At 53.4% G+C, this 17,519-nt stretch overlaps 1 protein-coding gene across 12 annotated transcripts in view; it reads right to left on the bottom strand.

The window, feature by feature from the left end:
• Nucleotides 1–15,671, bottom strand: part of NRXN2 (neurexin 2) — a 94,226-nt gene extending 78,555 nt beyond the window's left edge. For 11 of the 12 annotated variants that reach the window (XM_054570931.1, XM_054570937.1, XM_054570932.1 and 8 more), the window contains exons 1-2: nucleotides 14,945–15,671; nucleotides 3,455–3,472 (exon numbers count right to left, since the gene is read on the bottom strand). In XM_054570931.1, the coding sequence (XP_054426906.1) occupies nucleotides 3,455–3,472; nucleotides 14,945–15,671 (745 nt within the window). Of the gene's footprint in view, nucleotides 1–3,454; nucleotides 3,473–14,944 lie in introns of those variants that run through there. The other variant, XM_054570940.1, reaches the window with a different exon arrangement.
• Between the last annotated feature and the right edge of the window lie 1,848 nt (nucleotides 15,672–17,519).

Genomic DNA, 17,519 nt, shown 5'->3' with positions numbered 1-17,519 from the left:
TCCCACTCCCCCCACCCTTCACCCACAGTGTCTGGCCAAGAGGCTGGGAAAGGAATAGCCCTGCGTCAGTCCCACATTGCCCACGGAAACCATCCCAGCTGCTGTGGCAATGGGATGTTGGCCCTGGGGGTAAGAAGCGGGGCTAGGGCAGGAGAATGGAGGGTAAAGGGCCGCGGGTGTCTCAGGGATGAAGCTAAGGGCTGGTGAGCCTGGGTTCAGGAGGAAGGCAGCGAGGAGGCCAGGAAGGCATGGCCAAGGGCCAAGGCCTGGATCCTGTGGAAGATGTGGACAGATGGTTCATGGCGCCCCCTTCTCTCTCGGGCGCATTGGTCTCTCCCCACCTCTGGGTCTGAGGCCAGTTGGGGGAGGGGGCCACAGCAGCTAAGGACAGCCTTGGGACAGAACTGCTCTCAGGAAGACACAGGTTCTATCTACAAAACAGTGGGGACCCAAGCATTTGGACTGAGTCTTATTACATTTTGTTCTGAGTGTCCCCACCAACTCTTTGCTCAAGAACTACCTGCATCGTCTTCCAAACCCCTAAATCCGGGACCTAGTCCCAGAGCCCTAACCCCTCATCTGGCAAAATAGACTTGCTCACAGGCTCCCACGTTTGGAAATCCAGGCCTGGGAGCTGGTGCCCTGCGGACCTGCCCTCTGTCCCCTGCAAGCCTTTGCTACTGCTAGGGTGGGGGCAGCATCTCTCCCCTTGCAGACCCTTCCACTGCCCAGCTCCTCGCCAGCCTCATTAGCATGCGGCACTCTCCCTCTGTCACCACGGCAACCAGCTGCTCAGCTCCCTCAGGCGTGACAGCACCAGCCATCTTGGTGAAGGGGAGGCCAGTTCCCTGCCCTGTCTCAGCCCCGCCTGGCCCCAGGGTGCTCTCCCTAAAGCCTGCCTCCCCACCTGGCCCTGGAACCTCTCCTCCCTCCTTAATGCCCAGCTCCCATTCAGTAGGCCCCTCCCGTGTCCACCTGTGGCACCAGCCCCTCCTCCGACCACAGAAGAAGAGCTGGCAGTGACGGATGGCACTACCAAGGGTCCTTTCCTAGGGTACTTTATCTGGCTGCTTCTGTATCTTTTCTCTGCTACAAGAGGCTGGGGGAAAAGGAGGTGGGACAACCAGGATCCCCCAAAAGGAGATGCTCAGTAGGGCGCTGGGGAGCAGGATGGCTGGGCTCCTGGGAGAAAGCGAGGCCTGAGACAGAGCATCAGGAGGCGAGAAGAAAGGGTGAAGGCAGAGGACTCAGAGGTCCGAAGGGGGGACTGTGGAGTCTGGAGCACAGTGCCGCAGAGGAGGCCCCAGCCAACCTCACCCCCCAAAACCACCACCTGCCAAACGCACTCTGTCTCACTCCCTTCCTCTCCTACCAAAATCCCAAGAGGATCAACATTGAAAGAAGGAAGGTGGTTGTAGGGGACAAGATTGAGAGACACACAAGGAGACATGTCACAGAGAGACACACAGAAGCATCACATCACTAGGTGTGTACACACACAGGCACTCACACTCACACAGCCACAGACACACACCCCTGCACAGCCACTGACATGCGGGCACACACGGGGTTCCAGCCAAACCAGCAGATCCCTGTGTAGCCCCCCGAGAAATGGCTGGGTCACAGGCCTCATTCCCCACTAGTCTCCAAAGCCCAGCTCGCCTTCTTGTGCCTGCCAATCCTACCTGCTTGGACCAGAACGGCTTGCTTTTCTCTCCCCTCCTAGCTCCAGTCACTTTCTCCCCCAGCAGCCCCCTTGCCCGCTCCTCTTGGCCAGAGTGTCTTGCCCTTCCTGGTTCAATCTTCTCTGCCCCTCCCTCCATGGGCATCCTTCCTCTTCCCACCGCTACTTACTCTTCTCCTTCCTCCGGAATATCTGCCCCTCCTCCCCCCTCCCCAAGCCTCTCTCCTCCAGCCTTTTCTCCCTTCTCTCTGCCTCCCTCATCTCTCCCTTTGTTCAGGAGGAGACATGACATCAGGAGCAACTAAAAGTCACATCAGCACTACATCTTATCTCCATCCCTCAGAAGGCTGCGTCCACCCAGACACATGCACAGAGGTAAACACTGACACACGGAGACGCAGACACAGTCAGGACAGGTGCAGACACAGAGGCAGACACTCCTGCAGAGGCACAGAGATGGGGGCCACATCACAGAAAACACAGAGATGGAGGTGCACACACCTCCACACACATTCAGACGCATCCATGTACAGACACGCACAAAGGCACACAACACAACAAAGCAGCAGAGCTGTCTGCACGTGCGTGCACACAGATACACACATACACACACGAGTGCCTGCATGCTAGGGCCAGGGGACCTGAGGGACATCCACAGAGAAGAGACATCAACCAGAGAGACCAGCCAAACTATGGACGCCACAAGGAAAAATGGATTCTAGCCTCACGCTCGGGCCAACAGCCTCTCCCTTCTTTCCTTCGCAGGACCCCTGCTCTCCCCTGCTCCTCCCAGGGCAGGGCCCAGGCCCGGGGAGCCCCCACTCCTACTTGCTTCTCCAGGAAGAGAACGTGGGGTAGGTTTGGTGCCTGGATCCCACCTCCCACCCACCTTGCTGCCTGCCTTCTCCAAGGTGGCCATGTGAGCTCACCAGCAACCCAGCCTCCAAGTCCGGATCACCCAACTCAGTCTTCCCCCTCTCTGACCTAGTATATCCCGGAAGAAGAAAAGAAACAGGGAAAACCAAACCGAGGGGGAAGATTCAGAGAATGACAGGAACCCAAAGAGGGCCTGGGGAAGGACAGAAACAAGAGACAAAGAAAGAGGTCCAGGGACAGCGTCCCAGAGAAAATCCAGGGAGAGAGAAAGGCAAAAGAAAGAGAAGACAGGGAAAGAATGGACAGAGAAACCCCAAAGAGAGGCTTGCTCCCCACCCTTGCCCTTGGCCTGGGCTGAAGGAGAAGCAGACCAGCCCCCTCTACCAGCTCAGAGGACAGGGGACAGGAGCTTGCAGCAAGCGTCAGCCAGAACAGAGAAGCTGCCACCTTCCCACACTCCCTGACTGGGGCACAGGCCCCACCCTCTGCCTGCACCCTCCGGACCCCAGAGCAGATTCTCCCCAAGCACTGCTCCCCCACCCCGGCTTCCATCAGGCAAAACAGTGTCCCCTCACTCACTTCAGGGCACTTCAGAATCCTCCAGCCCCATCCCTCCACTCACAATCCCTGTCTCCTCCCTAAGGAAGAATGAGAAAGGCCAGGTGACAGACTGGCGCTGAAGACGAGCAAGGGCCTGCCCTCTGCCTGGCACTGCTCCCCGGCAGTAAAAAGGGACAAGGCCAGAGGTGGGGCCGAGGCCGCCAAAGGGACACACAGACACCCTTCCCCGGGAGTGGGCAGGGGAGGGAGCCCTCCGGTAGCCAACAATACCCCCTCACATAGGATCCCACAGCAATTGACCGGCCACTTCTGTGACCAAAAGGCGTCACTCACCTTCCATGGGGTGCTCCTCTACAGGCCAGCGAGGTTCAGCAAGGGGTGAGGCAGGGGGAGAGAGGGAGAGAAAGGGAGAGAAAGAGAAAGGGGGCTGTTAGCAAGGATACCAAGAACAGGGCTTCAAGACCGTGACCGGTTCAAGGTCTGCAAGCCCACCCAGGCCCTGACAAAGGCCACCCAACCTGGAAGGCTCTGCTGGGGACGAGGCTGAGACTGAGATCGAGGTGTTCCTTGAGTCTGTGCCTCACGTTCAGAGAACCCAAGCCTCACGCTGCATTTCAGAAAACTGAGACCCTGGGCAGGGAAGTGGCCACTCAAGGTCACATGGAGACTCGGAGGCAGAGCCAGGAGCGGCAGTCAGGCGGCCTGACTCCCCCAGGCATGCTCCTCCCCGGTATCCCAGCGCGTCTCCGAGACAGATGGAGACACACGGGGCTCACCAGAGACACACACTCATGCTCAGTGACACACTGACACACATAGGCACTTACTGATCTAGAGACATGCATAATCTCTCACACAGCTCACATCCAAAGCCTTCGCACACAGGACCCAACTGCCCCCACCTGTTACCCACCCAGGGGAGAAAAGTTACAGGTATGCAAATCAGAAAACACCATCCTGCCCCAAAGTGCCAGTGCCATATGACTCCCACAGGGGCAGTTCCTTCAACTGCACTACGGCTCCTGGAGCCAGCTGGGCACTGACTTGCTTTGTAAGAAGACCAAGTCATCCCCTCCAAACACGTCTGCCATGCTCACCTGCTGGGAGCCTTTAGAGAAGCCACGGCAGGAAAAGCAACAACACAACCTACAAAGAGACCCAGTGGAGAAACACACACACACACACACACACACACACACACACACACGCCCCAGGATACGCACGCATACACACAAACAGTTCTTCAGTACATATTTAGGCCTGGAAGCACACGCCGTCTCCTCCTACCTCCAACCTCATTTTGGTATTTGCTCATTCGCTCTCAGGGGCTTAACTATCCTCCAGAAACACATACTGTCATTTATCATAACTTATGCCACCCCCATAATACGCACACACAGGCTGAATGCAGAATCAATACTGGCACAGTGATCTGATGCACAACAGTAGAGACACACCCCGCCACCACCCCACACGTCCTCCAGTGGCTAAAGACGCACACCCTGAGATGAACACAGGTCCCTTTTTTCTATCTGTCTATCCATTTATCTACCTACCTACCTACCTATCTATCTCCCATTTTCTAAACCTACCCACGCAAGCCTACATATCTAGATATGTTACAAACACACTTCTCTACAACACAGAGCTTCTTTTACCTGACAGCTGCATCCCCTAAAAACTGTGTATACAATGACTTTTTTAAAAGATTTTATTTATTTATTTTTAGAGAGATGAGAAGGGAGGGAGAAAGACAAAGAGAGAAACACCAATGTGTGAGAGATGCTTCAACTGATTGGTTGCCTCTCACATGCCCCAAACTGAGGTCCTGGCCTGCCACCCAGGCATGTACCCCGACTGGGAATCTGAACTGATGACCTTTTGGTTTACAGGCTGGCACTCAATCCACTGAGCCACACCAGCCAGGGCTACAATGACTTTCTTAAATAAACTGAGTCATGTCCCATTTGTGGGGCCTGGCTAATGGAAGAGGCCCTCGGGAAAACCCACGGCTCTTGTGAAGAGCCCTACATCAGTCCCCTTTGGCCCCAGGGTGTGAAGGCTCTGGTCAGTCAGCAAACCGTCCCTCCAGCACCTGTACAAACTAGGAGGCATGGTGCCTTCCAGATCATCCAACATGGGGGTGTTTCAAAAGCTATTGCCCCCTGCCACCACCCTGGGTTCTGCTACGCTCAGGAAAGTGAAACAACCAAGTTTGGCCTGCTGCCTGTACAAGTCTTCCCTCTCCTGGCTCCTGAGAGGTGGCACCTCAGGACTCATTGACCTCACTTTCTCTGGGGCTCTTCGCTTTCTGCTGGTTCACCTGTGCCCCGCACCTGCCAATCCAGGCACCCCCCAGGCTCAGTCCCACGCCTTCTACACTCCTCTCTTCTCTAGCCCTCCTCGGTGATAGATCCCTTTTGTAGCTTAGGGAACCCCCCAAAACTGTATTTTTACAGCCCCGGCCTCTTCCCTGGGTGCCAGTCCTACATCCCTACCTGCCTGCTCAGCAATTACTCAGGCAGCCATCTGCCATCCAAACTCCACCATTAACACCACGCTTGACATCTCCGCCCCCGTAACAAAGCGCCCGGTTCCCTGCTTTCAACCAACACTCCCTGAGCACCCACTAGGCGACCCACACTCCGCCAGGCTCCAGAGGTTCATTAGTGAGCCACACACCACACAGATCCTCAGTGTGCGCCGGTGTGCCTCAGCCTCGCAGCAGCCTGAGTGAGCTCATCGGTACTATCCGCCTCCTTTGGACAGAAAAGGATACTTGCCCAGGAGCACAAGATCACCTTGGCCTTCATGCTCTGCACTGCTAAATCGCCACAGCCCCCACCCCCAACCCCATCCTTGGTTTCCCACCTTAGACTCCCGCTGGTTGATCTCCCTGCCCATCCCCAGCCTGGCTCTCCGGGCACCGGTACCAGGTACACCTGAACGAACACTGTTGCGATCAACACGTGCAACACACACAAGTGCACATGCACTCAGAACTTTTTCAGTGGCTCTGGTACAAACCTCTCTTTTGCCCTCTTGACCTGTATATACACCTGCCTTAAGAAAAGCTCTCCCTGAGTGTCTCATGGGCCTCTCACCCTCCATGTGTCCAAGACCCACCTCATACTCCCCTCCCTAGAAGCCTTCCCCCGGCCTGCATTCCCTGAGCAGGTCAGGCACCCAGAAATCTGCCCAGCTGTGTTTTCATACCAATCACCAGGTCCATTGGTTCTACCTTCTAAAACCTGAAACACTAAACTAAGCTCCTAGAAACCCTTTCCATGCCTCCATCACCATCAGCACGGCCCCAAGGGCAGGCCCTCATGACGTCCTCTCCTCAGAACATTAATAAACCTTGTAAACATTCCCTGCCCCGACAGGCAGTCTTTTCACCCTGCCACTCATAGTCCGAGCACTGCCAAAGTGGTCCAACCAAGTGATGACCCTGCATAAAACTCTTCACGGCTTCCCAGTGCCTACAGGATAAAGTCCAATCTTCTTAGGAAAGTCCATTTGAAGTTTGACCATACCTCCTTCCAACCTCCTTTCCTGCAACAACCGAGGCTCCAGCCACACCCAAGTCCTTCCCATTTCCTTTATACGCCACATTTCTGCATACTCTTCCCTCAGCTTGAAACGCCCTTCCCCATCCTTATTCTTCTCATCCTCAATGGTCTGAAAAAAGTTGACTCCTGCTTTCTGACCAGGTCAGGACAGCTTTTTCTGTGTTCTGAAGTGACCTCCCAGCCAGAGCAAACCATCCCTCTTTCGTGCCAGCTCTCAATATGTGCATTGTGTTATTATTTCACTTATCGGATCTGTCTTGCGATTGTGTTTCCATATCTGCTTCCTGACTGGACTGTGAGATATCCAAGAACAAACACAATGTCTCATTCATCTCTCTATATCCAGCTGCTTGCACAGTTCCTGGCTCAGGAAAAAGCATGGCTGTGTTTGTTGAATGAATAGTAAAAAGCCCATCTCATGTAATGAACACTTTGAGCATGCCTGGCTCTTGCACTGTGTCATTTCCTCACCACCATCCTCTCATCAATGGATACTGCTGTTACTCCCTTGTAGAGATGGAGAAACCAAGACTCAAAAAGTGGAAGAAACTTTTCCAACATCATTCTGTTCATGAGGGACAGAGCCAAAATCTGAACCCAAATCTGTCTGGCTTTAAAATTTCCAGTGAAACTACATTCATGGCCTGGAAGTCAAGACTTCTAGGAGTTCACTGTAATCCAGTTTTGATTTTTATCTCTCACAAAGCACAAACATCTTGGTCTCCTCACCTGCCCCTGAGACACTTGACTCACATCCCCTGCCTGGTACATGAGACTCCTTACTTAGGCTGTTTTTCTTATGACAAAGCCCCGTCCTTTCCTTTCTACCTCCATCAACTTCATTCAGTCATCCTTGATCTAGCCAAGTCCCACCTCCTCCTTGAAGCCTTCCCTGATCACTAGGATTAATATTATAGTAACCTGGGCCAGGAAGTTCAGTTGATTGGAGCATCAGCCCATGCACCAAAAAGTTGGGGGTCCAGTCCCTGGTCAGGGCACATACAAAGATTGCAGGTTCAATCCCCAGTCGGGGCACATACAAGAGGCAACTGATCGATGTTTCTCTGTGTGTCTCTCCATCTTCCTCTCTCTCTCTCTCTCTCTCTGTCTCTCTCTCCCTTCCTTTTCTAAAGTCAATAAACATACCTTCTGAGGAGGATTTTTAAAATAATAATATAATAATTATGGTGGCATTTATTGATCACTTAGATAGTACCTGGCACATTGTAAAGGATTCCCCTATATAAACTCACTCAACCCTTTTTTAAAGTTGTTATTCAATTACAGAGTAGGATATTGAAGACCAATGCGATTAAGTAAACTGCCCAAGTTCACACAGCTAGCAAGTAGCAAAGCTGGGATTCAAACCTAGGCAGCCCATGCTCTAAGCCATTCCGCCATATGGGGCTTTCCTTGGGAACATCCACCTTGTCTCTGGAGTCTTACAGACTCCAGGGAGAATGGTCGCTCCCTGTACCACTCTCTTAAGCAGTTGGTCTCATTCTGCCCGGAGCCATTTCCAACCACAGCAACCATCAGGACCGCAGATATCGGATGTTAGAGCTGACAGTGATTCCACATACATGACCTCATTTACTCAATTTTCACACAGATAGGTTATGACTGCCCCACCAGAGGGCATCGATGGTACTGTCTTGCCCAACATAAATTTGTGATTCCAGCAGACTTGTTATTTGAGGACAGTGATGAAGACTTGGACAAAAGAAAAGAAAGCGTTCTGAGCAGCCAAAACCAGAATCATAACAGTTATGCAGGGGAACTATTATTTTCTCAGACTCTACCCAGACTCCACTTACTGTGAGTGACACACAATCCTAACAGGCTTGGGAATGCTGATCTCCAAGTTCACAGAGAAAGCAGTGGATGTGAGTTGCTACCTGACAACTCCTCCTACGGGTGGAGGTGGAAAAACTAGAAAAAGCTAATATAAGAATTCAAAAGTCCAGCAGTCAAGCATCACTTCAGGCAGGCACAAACCTCAGAGAAGAAACAGTCCAGAGCAGCACCTGAGGGGAATCACGACAGCCTGAGTCATCCGGAAAACATTCCAAATATTGTGCTTACGGAGGCAGGGAGGCATGCAACATATAGAAAGATTTCCATCTGGATGTTTTGAATGTTAGTGAGCTGTATATTTTAATGGGAAAAAAAGCCTGCTTTCCAGGGGGAGTTCTTCCAGGAGGGCTTGGAAGACAGATTTTCCTGATGGACTTCCACTGCCCTCTCTCAGTGCTGGGACAGCTGACCAACCAATACAGGAACACCCTCATCACATACTGGCTTAAGGAAGAAGCTGTGGCCCAAGAAATTTGGGGTAGCTGCTGGCTTCTGATCAAAGCACTGTCCCCAAGCACCCCGATAAACCAAGTGCAGGCAATCCATGGATACAGCTGACTGGCCACCTCTCTGTTTTGGAGGCAGCATGGACAAAGGTGGCGGGGGGAAGCAACAGGTCCAGGAGTCAGCTCAGGGTTCAGATTGCAGCCCTTATATTTCAGGTGGTGGTCACGGGGGTTAAATGAGATAAAGCAGCCAAGGCACCTCGCAAACGCTCACTGGCTGCCAGGCTCCGTGCTCTCCATCCTTGCCTGTGTGATCTGATTCTCTTTTTGTTCCTACTGCTCCTTCGCTGCCTGCAGCTGCCCCTCTCCCTCCTCCTCTGGATGCTCCTCTGAAGTCTTTCACCTTCTCCTTGGCCACCTCATCTGATTCTAGAGCTTCAAATACTATCTCTCCATGCATGTGGCTCCCAGGTCTCCATCTGCAGCCCCGCCTTCAATTCAGAACTTGGTCTCATATAGCCGTCTGGACACATCTGTCCAGGAACACCAAGGGGCCCCACAACTCGACATACGCATGGCCTGTGGCCAGACCTGCTCCCCTCCTGACTTCCCCCTTTCTTTTCACCTGTCCACTACCGTTCCAGCCAAGCAAATCTGAAATCTCATCATCTCTGCCCCCTTCCAACCTCCTCCACATACAAGAAGCAGAGACTCACAGCTTCAGCCTCAGCAGTGGCTCTCAGCTTCTGCTACCATTGCTGCCAACACCGCTGCCAACTCCCTTCTTTGCTACTCTCCAAGACAACGAGGGTTTGGGGCCTCTGGATCTCTTTCCTGAACTGTCTCCCCTCTGATTCCTCTTCCACATAACTCTGCTCCCTACCATCCATTCTACACCTCACTCCCAGCTTCTGAAACAGCTCTTATTATTCATATACCTGCTCAAAATCCATTTGTGGCTCCATCTGCCAATACTCTGTAGACAGCATCCAATAAATGTTGGTTGAATGGCTTAAGTCAAAACTCCAAGACCTGGTCTCAACCTGCTTCTCCTGCTTTAGATTCCACCATTTTCCCAGTACTCTTGGGTGGCCGTCTATGGACATGTACATTTCCTCCCTTCCATGCCTTTGTTCTTACTGGTTCCTTTGCTTGGAGTGACCTCCCCCAAATCAAGCTTACTAATCAATGCTCAAGGCCAAATCTTAAATAGAATGCCTTTCATTACGGATCCTCCCAAGTTGCAAACGCTCCCCTTCTTCAAAACCCCAAGAGCACTCTGCCTGTAATAGCATCTACCATTTACTAACCACTTATTATGTACCAGACATTCATTTAATTCCCATGAGACACCTGCGAGGTAAGCATGCTTATCTCCATTTAGGAAAAATTAGTCTGAAGGTTAGGTACTCATCTGATGTCACAGGCCTAGTAGTGAGTAGTCAGATTTAGACCCGGATTTGAGCCTCAGGAGTGTGTGGTTTAATCACTAAGCCACACTGCCTCACTGAATCTATTTGGGTATATATTACACTGTTTTGCGTTGTTCTTTTGCTGTTGTTTATTAGCACTTTCTATGTGCTGGGCTCTGTTCTAAGAACTTCACAAGAATTAGCTAATTTAACTCTCACAACAAATCTATAACATAGGTACTATTAATGTCCCCATTTTACAGATAAGGAAGCCAGGGCAGAGAGATCTTAAGTCCTAGGTCACTGCCCAGGCAGTTTGGTTGCAAAATCTGCTCTCTTAACTACACAGTAGACTGTTTTTGTTTCCTTGTTTGTTTGTTTTAAAGATTTACCTTACTGATTTTTAGAGAGAGGGTAAAGGGAGGGAGAAAGAGGGAGAGAAACATCGATGTGCAAGAAACATGGATCAGTTGCCTTGCGCATGCCCCCAACCAGGGACCTGGCTCACAACCCAGGCATGTGCCCTGACTGGGAATCAAACCGGTGACCTTTCACTTTGCAGGATGATGCCCAACCCACTGAGCCACCCCAATCAGGGCTGGACTGTTTTGTTTTTAATCTGCTTCCCCAATTCAACAGTTAATTCCTGGAGCAGCTTATTCATCTCTGATTCCCCTTCAGGACCCAAAACAAAAAACCCTGTCACAAAGGAGGCCTTCAAAATTACCTGTTAAAATGAAATCACCAATGAACTTACGAAACACACACACGAGACATGTGCATCTACCCCACTGCCAACACACACTTTACTAGTAGTTTCATACTTCTCTCCCAAGCCAGGCACACACCTGACACTGTCCTGAACCTCTGCACACCCACCCCACTCCTCTGGAGGTCTCCCGCACACCTGCACACACTTCTTTCTTGATCACTTTTCAGCCCTTTCTCTACACACCTGAGTGACCTGAGGAGTTCACATGCAAACCACTGCAAAATTCCAGTCTATTCCATCCCAGCTTTGGCAGATAATCAGCAGCAGGTACACACACTCAGTTGTTCATACAGACGCCCCAGAGGAAAGAAGAAAATTTCCTAACATGGAGATTTGTACTGAATGGATATGCGCAGACCTGGGAAGGCAGAGGGACATTCCAAAGCATCGCAAATACCTGAAGGCAGGTCAGCATGTCTTGCATATAAAGCTAAAACTATTTTTTCTAATGTATATTTGATTAACCACCATGGCAAAGATAACATCAAAGTCATCTGAAAGCTATTCTGAATTCATAGTAGCTTTGAGTCATCTATTTTCACAATAAATAGATATAAAAAGAACTACAATTTGGAAAGGGTACTGTGAATTACTGACTTTATAAATGTCCTTAACCTCAGAAAAAGTTGAGAACCACTCAAAGCAGATAATGATGAAGTTACTGTAACTTCCAGGGACGCTTGGGGCTCTCGGCCCCGCGAGCTGTCTCAGAGATTGGGAGCCAGACCTGCTTCCTCAAAGCCTTCCTCCCTTAACCCCGATACCCAAGGGTAGGAACCCAATCCTTTCTTCCTTGGCTAGATGACAATGTACTGGAGAAGTGTAATGAACACAGAATATTACAAAAGCTGCCCAGAAAATAAAGAACAAAAGTAAAAGGAGAGGGAATGGAGTCGTGGAGGGGGAGGGGAATCAGAGCTGTCACTGTGCCAGTCATCTGTAGATGCAACGCGCAAGCCCACCTACAACATATATCTGAAAACATATACACACATATTTTCATATGCATATACAGCCTTACCTCAAGCCTCTAGTCTCTCAAATACATAGTAATGTCTCTTCATTCATTCCACAAATCTTTATCAAACACTCACTAAGTGCCTGGTACTATATTAGGTACAGGGAATATACAGATGAATATGCCTGCCTCTTTATCACAGACAAAGCACCACTCCCTCAACAGATACTACACACACACACACACACACACACACACACCCCCAAGCACCCTTGCCCCTACCAACTGTCTGACACCCATCTAATATTTCCCTTTCCTTTTTCTTCATGAATCTCACACGCACACACACTGGGTCAGACACAGAGCCACCTCTCACTGCTCCAACACAACTGACGCAAACATTCATCCGATACATATCCAGCATATACACATATGATACACAAAACAGTCCCTCTAAACAGAGGTCCTCGAACACATCTCAGACATAAAACCACACAACCCTCATTCAGAAGCACACTTTGGCTCACTGGGAGCCGCTGGCCAATAACTCCTTTCAGGGAATGAATGCAAGGGCTCTGTTTGACCAGGGTGCCTCTGGCTGCATTTTTCGTACAGCCAGGCCCAATTCTGCATGGTGACACTGTGGACCAATTACTGTAATCTACCTCTCTGTGGCTCAAATTTCCCTTCCAAGAAATTAGAAGGGTGATTCGTTCTATTTCCTTTTTTTTAAACTTTATTTTTGTTGTTGACACTATTACAGATGTCCCCGTCTGCCTATTTTCTTAGGAAGGCTTGAAGGGAAGAGGTCATAGGGACCACAGACCCATATAAAGGTCATAGAGAAAAGGATTCCTCATCGACAGATTCCTGCACACGAGCACATGCCCTTACACTTGAGCACTCTTCACTCTACCAGGCACTGGACTTCAGTCTGTAAACACTCCTAGTCAAACAGTCTCATTCACTCATCTGCACGCTGCCAGACCCACGAGCCTCTGCATGCAGGCAAACACCAACACACAGATACCCAATTTCACAGTTTAGGGAGCACCTGAGCTCCTTGGGGAAAAGGCAAGAAGGCATCAGATTAACTTAATACACACACAATTCCTGAAGATATATCCCACAACCTTGTACAAATAATCCCCAAAAAGCAATACAGAAACCTTCCTAATGTATTCCTCTACAACTATACATACACAATCAAAATACTATGCAAAGTGCAGACTTCCCAAACCCGAGGCTACACCTACAGACTTGGCTCCTCTCCTGGCTGTCCACATGCTGGCAGCCACAAGGACACCCAACCCCAAAGCAGTCCCCGGGCCACACTAGATTGTGGGCACACACATGCATATGCACACACTCCCCAAAGACTACCTCTCGGGCAGACACATGCAACTGCTACGTGGCCCACAGCTTCGAGGGGTACGGAGGGAGAGGAAAGCGTGTCTGTCTGCACATATCTGCAGAAAGCAGCTGCCACGGACCAGGCATGAAGAAGATGGGGAACCTCTCCCCACTCCCCAGACAGACCAAAGTACAACAAGTGCCTTATAGTCCCTCCTTTTCCCACCTCCACCGAACCCACAGCCCGCCCCGGGCCTGGTGCAACCCACCACCTCATCCCCTCACTTCATCCCTCTGTGGCCCTTGCAGCTGGGCAGCTGGCAGAGCCTCCCCTTCCCTTAAACCTCCCTTTCAATCCCCTACACCACATTCGATGCCATGCCCCAGAGTCCTATCATCCCCTCTCCAGACCACTAGTCTCCCTTCCAAAGTCCAGGCTGGTCAGGCCTGGATGTTCAAAACAGAAGCTTCCACTCCCTGCCTCTCACTCGGGAGAAGTGACCAGCCATTTCTTTGCCCCTCAACAAATCCGTCATCTCCTAGTCATGAGCCCCAGAGGCCTTGACAATCCCCTCTCTCACTTTTCCTTCTCTCTCGCAGGAGCTCTGCCGCTTCTGTGAAAAAGAAACACTCGGTCCCCTCCCTCCTGGAGCTTGTAGTCACAGCCTCGCAACCCCCACTCGCCCTCACGCGCCTTCGTGCCCTCCTCCCCACGCCCACCGCCCTCGCGCCTAGGCTTTCGTCCGCCCCTCGCGGCCCAGCCTCAGAGGCCGCACTTCGCGCACTTCGCGCACTTCGCCCGGCCCGCGGACGCTCCCTGACCGAGTCCAGCAGCACCGGCCCCGCCCTCCTGGGCCGACCACGCCCCCGTCCACACAGGCCCCACCCACAGCCCTTCAAAGTCCTCACGGGCCTTGCTGCCCTACTCTCCCGGTCGACCGTCCGCCCTCACTGCCCTCCAGGGCCTAGCCAGTCAGACCGCACCCACTTTCTTCAGGACTCCCTCACGCGCCCCAGACCTTACGCCCCCAGAGTCCCCGCCCTCAAGGCCCCACCCACTGCCTCTCATAGGTCCGGCCCACACAGGCCACTTCCACAAGCCCTCGCTTCCCCTCACCCACAGGACACACACACCCTCAAGCGCCAAGCCGTCACCCTCTCACCAGGACTCGACTACACAGAACTACCCCACAAGGAACTAGAGGACTCACCGGAGTGGGGGCAGTTGGCCTCAGAGGCCACACCCACACTGGCCACGCCCACAGTCCCCCGCCTCACCCAGCAGCTCACTTGCTCACTACCTATCCCCGTGCGCTCTCCCCAGACGGGCGCCCTCACACGGGACACGCCTCACAGCCCTCCGGTGGTGGTGCACACTCTCAGGCCCCGACCCAGGGGCACCTCCAGCCCCTCCCTCCCGCAGCCAGGCCCCCGCGGCGGCTCCCCGGCTCACCTTCGCTGCAGAACTTGCCGCCGAAGCCCGTGTGGCTGCAGTCGCAGCCCACCTCGCCGGGGGCCAGCACCGTGCAGAGGCCGCCGTTGGCGCAGGGATTGCGCGCGGGCGCGCACAGCGGGTCGGCAGCGGCGCCGCGCAGGCCCTGGCTGCCCAGCAGCGCGGGAGGCCGCTCGCCCAGCTTCAGGTTGGCCAGGAGGCCGCGGAATGGCGGCTCGTACTTGACCGTGCTGAGCGTGAGCGCCGAGAGGCGCACGTCGGGAGGGATGCCGCCCACGAACAAGTCGCTGGCCACCTGCATCTCGCGCCGCTTCGAGCGCACCTCGGCGGCTCGGGCCTCGCCGTCCACCGCCAGCGCCGTACGGCGCGCGTCGCGGGTCAGTAGCACCATGTGCCAGCGGTCGTCGGCCACCGGCGTGTCCAGTTGCAGCGTGGCCGGCTCGGCGCACGAAAGCGTGAAGCGCAGCCTCAGGCGCCCATCCACCAACAGCAGCTCCAGGAAGTCGCAGTCACCGCCGTCGTCCAGGTAGAGCAGTAGCGCGCGCGTGGCGTTGGTGCGCAGGCTGAAGCTGAGCTCTCCGCTGCTTGCCGCGCCCGCCCAGCGCGCGTAGCGAGCCCACTGCCCGGGGCCGCCGCCGAACTCCAGGCCGCCCGCGCCCGCTGCCAGCGTCAGCAGCAGCAGCAACAGCGGCGGCGATGGCGGCCGCCACGGGCTCCCAGGCGCCATGCCTCCGGCGGCCCCGGCCCCGCCCGGCCCCCGGCCCCGCTCAGGCTTCAGAGCCGCGGGCGCATGGGGCGGGGAGGGGGCCGGGCGCCCCCCGCACCGAGCGGGGCTCCCTCGCCAGCTCACAGTGCCATGGGCCTGGCCCCGAAGCAAAGCACGCAGAGGCCCAAGTGCCGGCTTCCCCGAGCCCGGGCGGAGGCGCCCCTCCCCCGCTGCGGGCTCCGGAGGAAGATGGGGGAGGGAAGCCTGCGAGAAAAGAGAGAGGAAAAAGTTAATGAGGGGCTCGGGAGAGGAGAGGCCGTCGGTGTCTAGCTCCCCACTCACACCAGCAAGCGCCCAATTGTTTCCCTTTGGGACTTGACTTGAGGAGTCGCCCTGACCTGAGAGCAAGAGACACTACCGTGGATGGGAATGCTGGGCCTCAACACCTGGGGAGAGATGGCACCCCCCCGGGGCATTATTGGTTTGAGATGTGGCCAGGTAAACGGCCCAGTAGGAGCCCCACCTAGACGCCCTCATTCTCGCCTCCTGTCAGGACCAGGGCCAGCTCCTCCAGCGGGCGACCCCAGGCAATTCCTCTCTGAGCCACCCAACCCCTGTGCATGGTTCCCACCACCAGCCACGGCTCTCTCTCATCAGCTGCTGATGCTGGATAATGAAGTTGCTAAATAATTCATTGGGATTAATTAAATGTCAATTCATCAATGGTATCACAGAGTAACCTGGCTGGAGAGGGGGTAAGGGAGAGACGCCAGACAGGACCCAGGCATCCCGTCCCCAAGCCCCCTCTATCCATGCAACGACACAGGCATCTGATTCCTTTTCTCCAATCCCCCCCACACACAGCCACACCCACCCTTCCCTGGGCCCCAACCCCACTGCTCACCAGCCCAGATCCTTCTTGAACCTAAATGCATGTCACCCTCAACCTCCAGCTCCCAATCCCCAGCCTTAGGCCTGGCCCAATACCTGGGTTCCTTCACCTCTCAGTTCCACCCCTCCTCCTCATCCAGGGCTGGGGGAGCCACCAGGAGGCAGGCAGGCTCATTTGCATAAAATTGCCTTTCTGAAATGATTACCCTTGTAACTGGCTGTCAGAGAGCAATTTATACCCCACGCAGGGGAGGGGAATTTGCATCTCGTTAAACTCCAAGTCGTAATTATTTATATCCAACAACCCTCCTGAATATTGCATTGATTTTATTTGGGGGAGGGAGGAAGGGAAGGAGGTGGGGAGAAGTCGGAGAGAGAAGCCTGAAGGGACCGCAGTTTAGGAGCAGACAGGAAAAGATTGAAGGGGGAAGTGGAAGGAGAGGAACTGCATGGAAAGTGACAGAGCCAGAAGAGTAATGGAGGAGAAAGGTGGCCTGACGGGGAGAAAAGGAAAGGAAGATAGATAAAATTAAATTCCAGATTCAAATAGCATTTGTCAAGGTCCTATATGCTGGGCATTTTTACAAATATCATTTTTACTTCATCCCTCTGAGAAGTCCCATTATTCCAATTAACCACTGGGGAAGCCCGCCCCACGAAGTCCAGGGACTTCCCCGGGGTCACACAGCCAGTATGCAGGGAACTGGGACTTAGATCCCATCTATCTGATCCATATCTGTCTCCACGAAGGAGACCAAGGGCAGGGCAGCCACAGGTGTCGCTCAAAGAGGGGTCTCAAAAAGAAGAGGAGAGAGGTGGCTTGGAGAGGGAGGAGGTCGGAGGGGCGTCATGAGGAGTCCAAGAGCTATGTGGGAGGAAGCTGGGGTGTGAAGAAAAAGATTGAAACCTAGGGGGTCCCTAAAACTCCATAGCAAGGGGGAGGGCAGGAATGGTTGAGGTGACATGTGCAGAAGGAAG

Source organism: Pteronotus mesoamericanus, unplaced genomic scaffold (assembly GCF_021234165.1).
Source record: "Pteronotus mesoamericanus isolate MK-2021 breed Mesoamerican mustached bat unplaced genomic scaffold, CSHL_Meso_final contig_214, whole genome shotgun sequence".
Taxonomy (NCBI): domain Eukaryota; kingdom Metazoa; phylum Chordata; class Mammalia; order Chiroptera; family Mormoopidae; genus Pteronotus; species Pteronotus mesoamericanus.
Note: the sequence above shows the minus strand (reverse complement) of the source record. Positions and strands in the feature narration are given on the sequence as shown.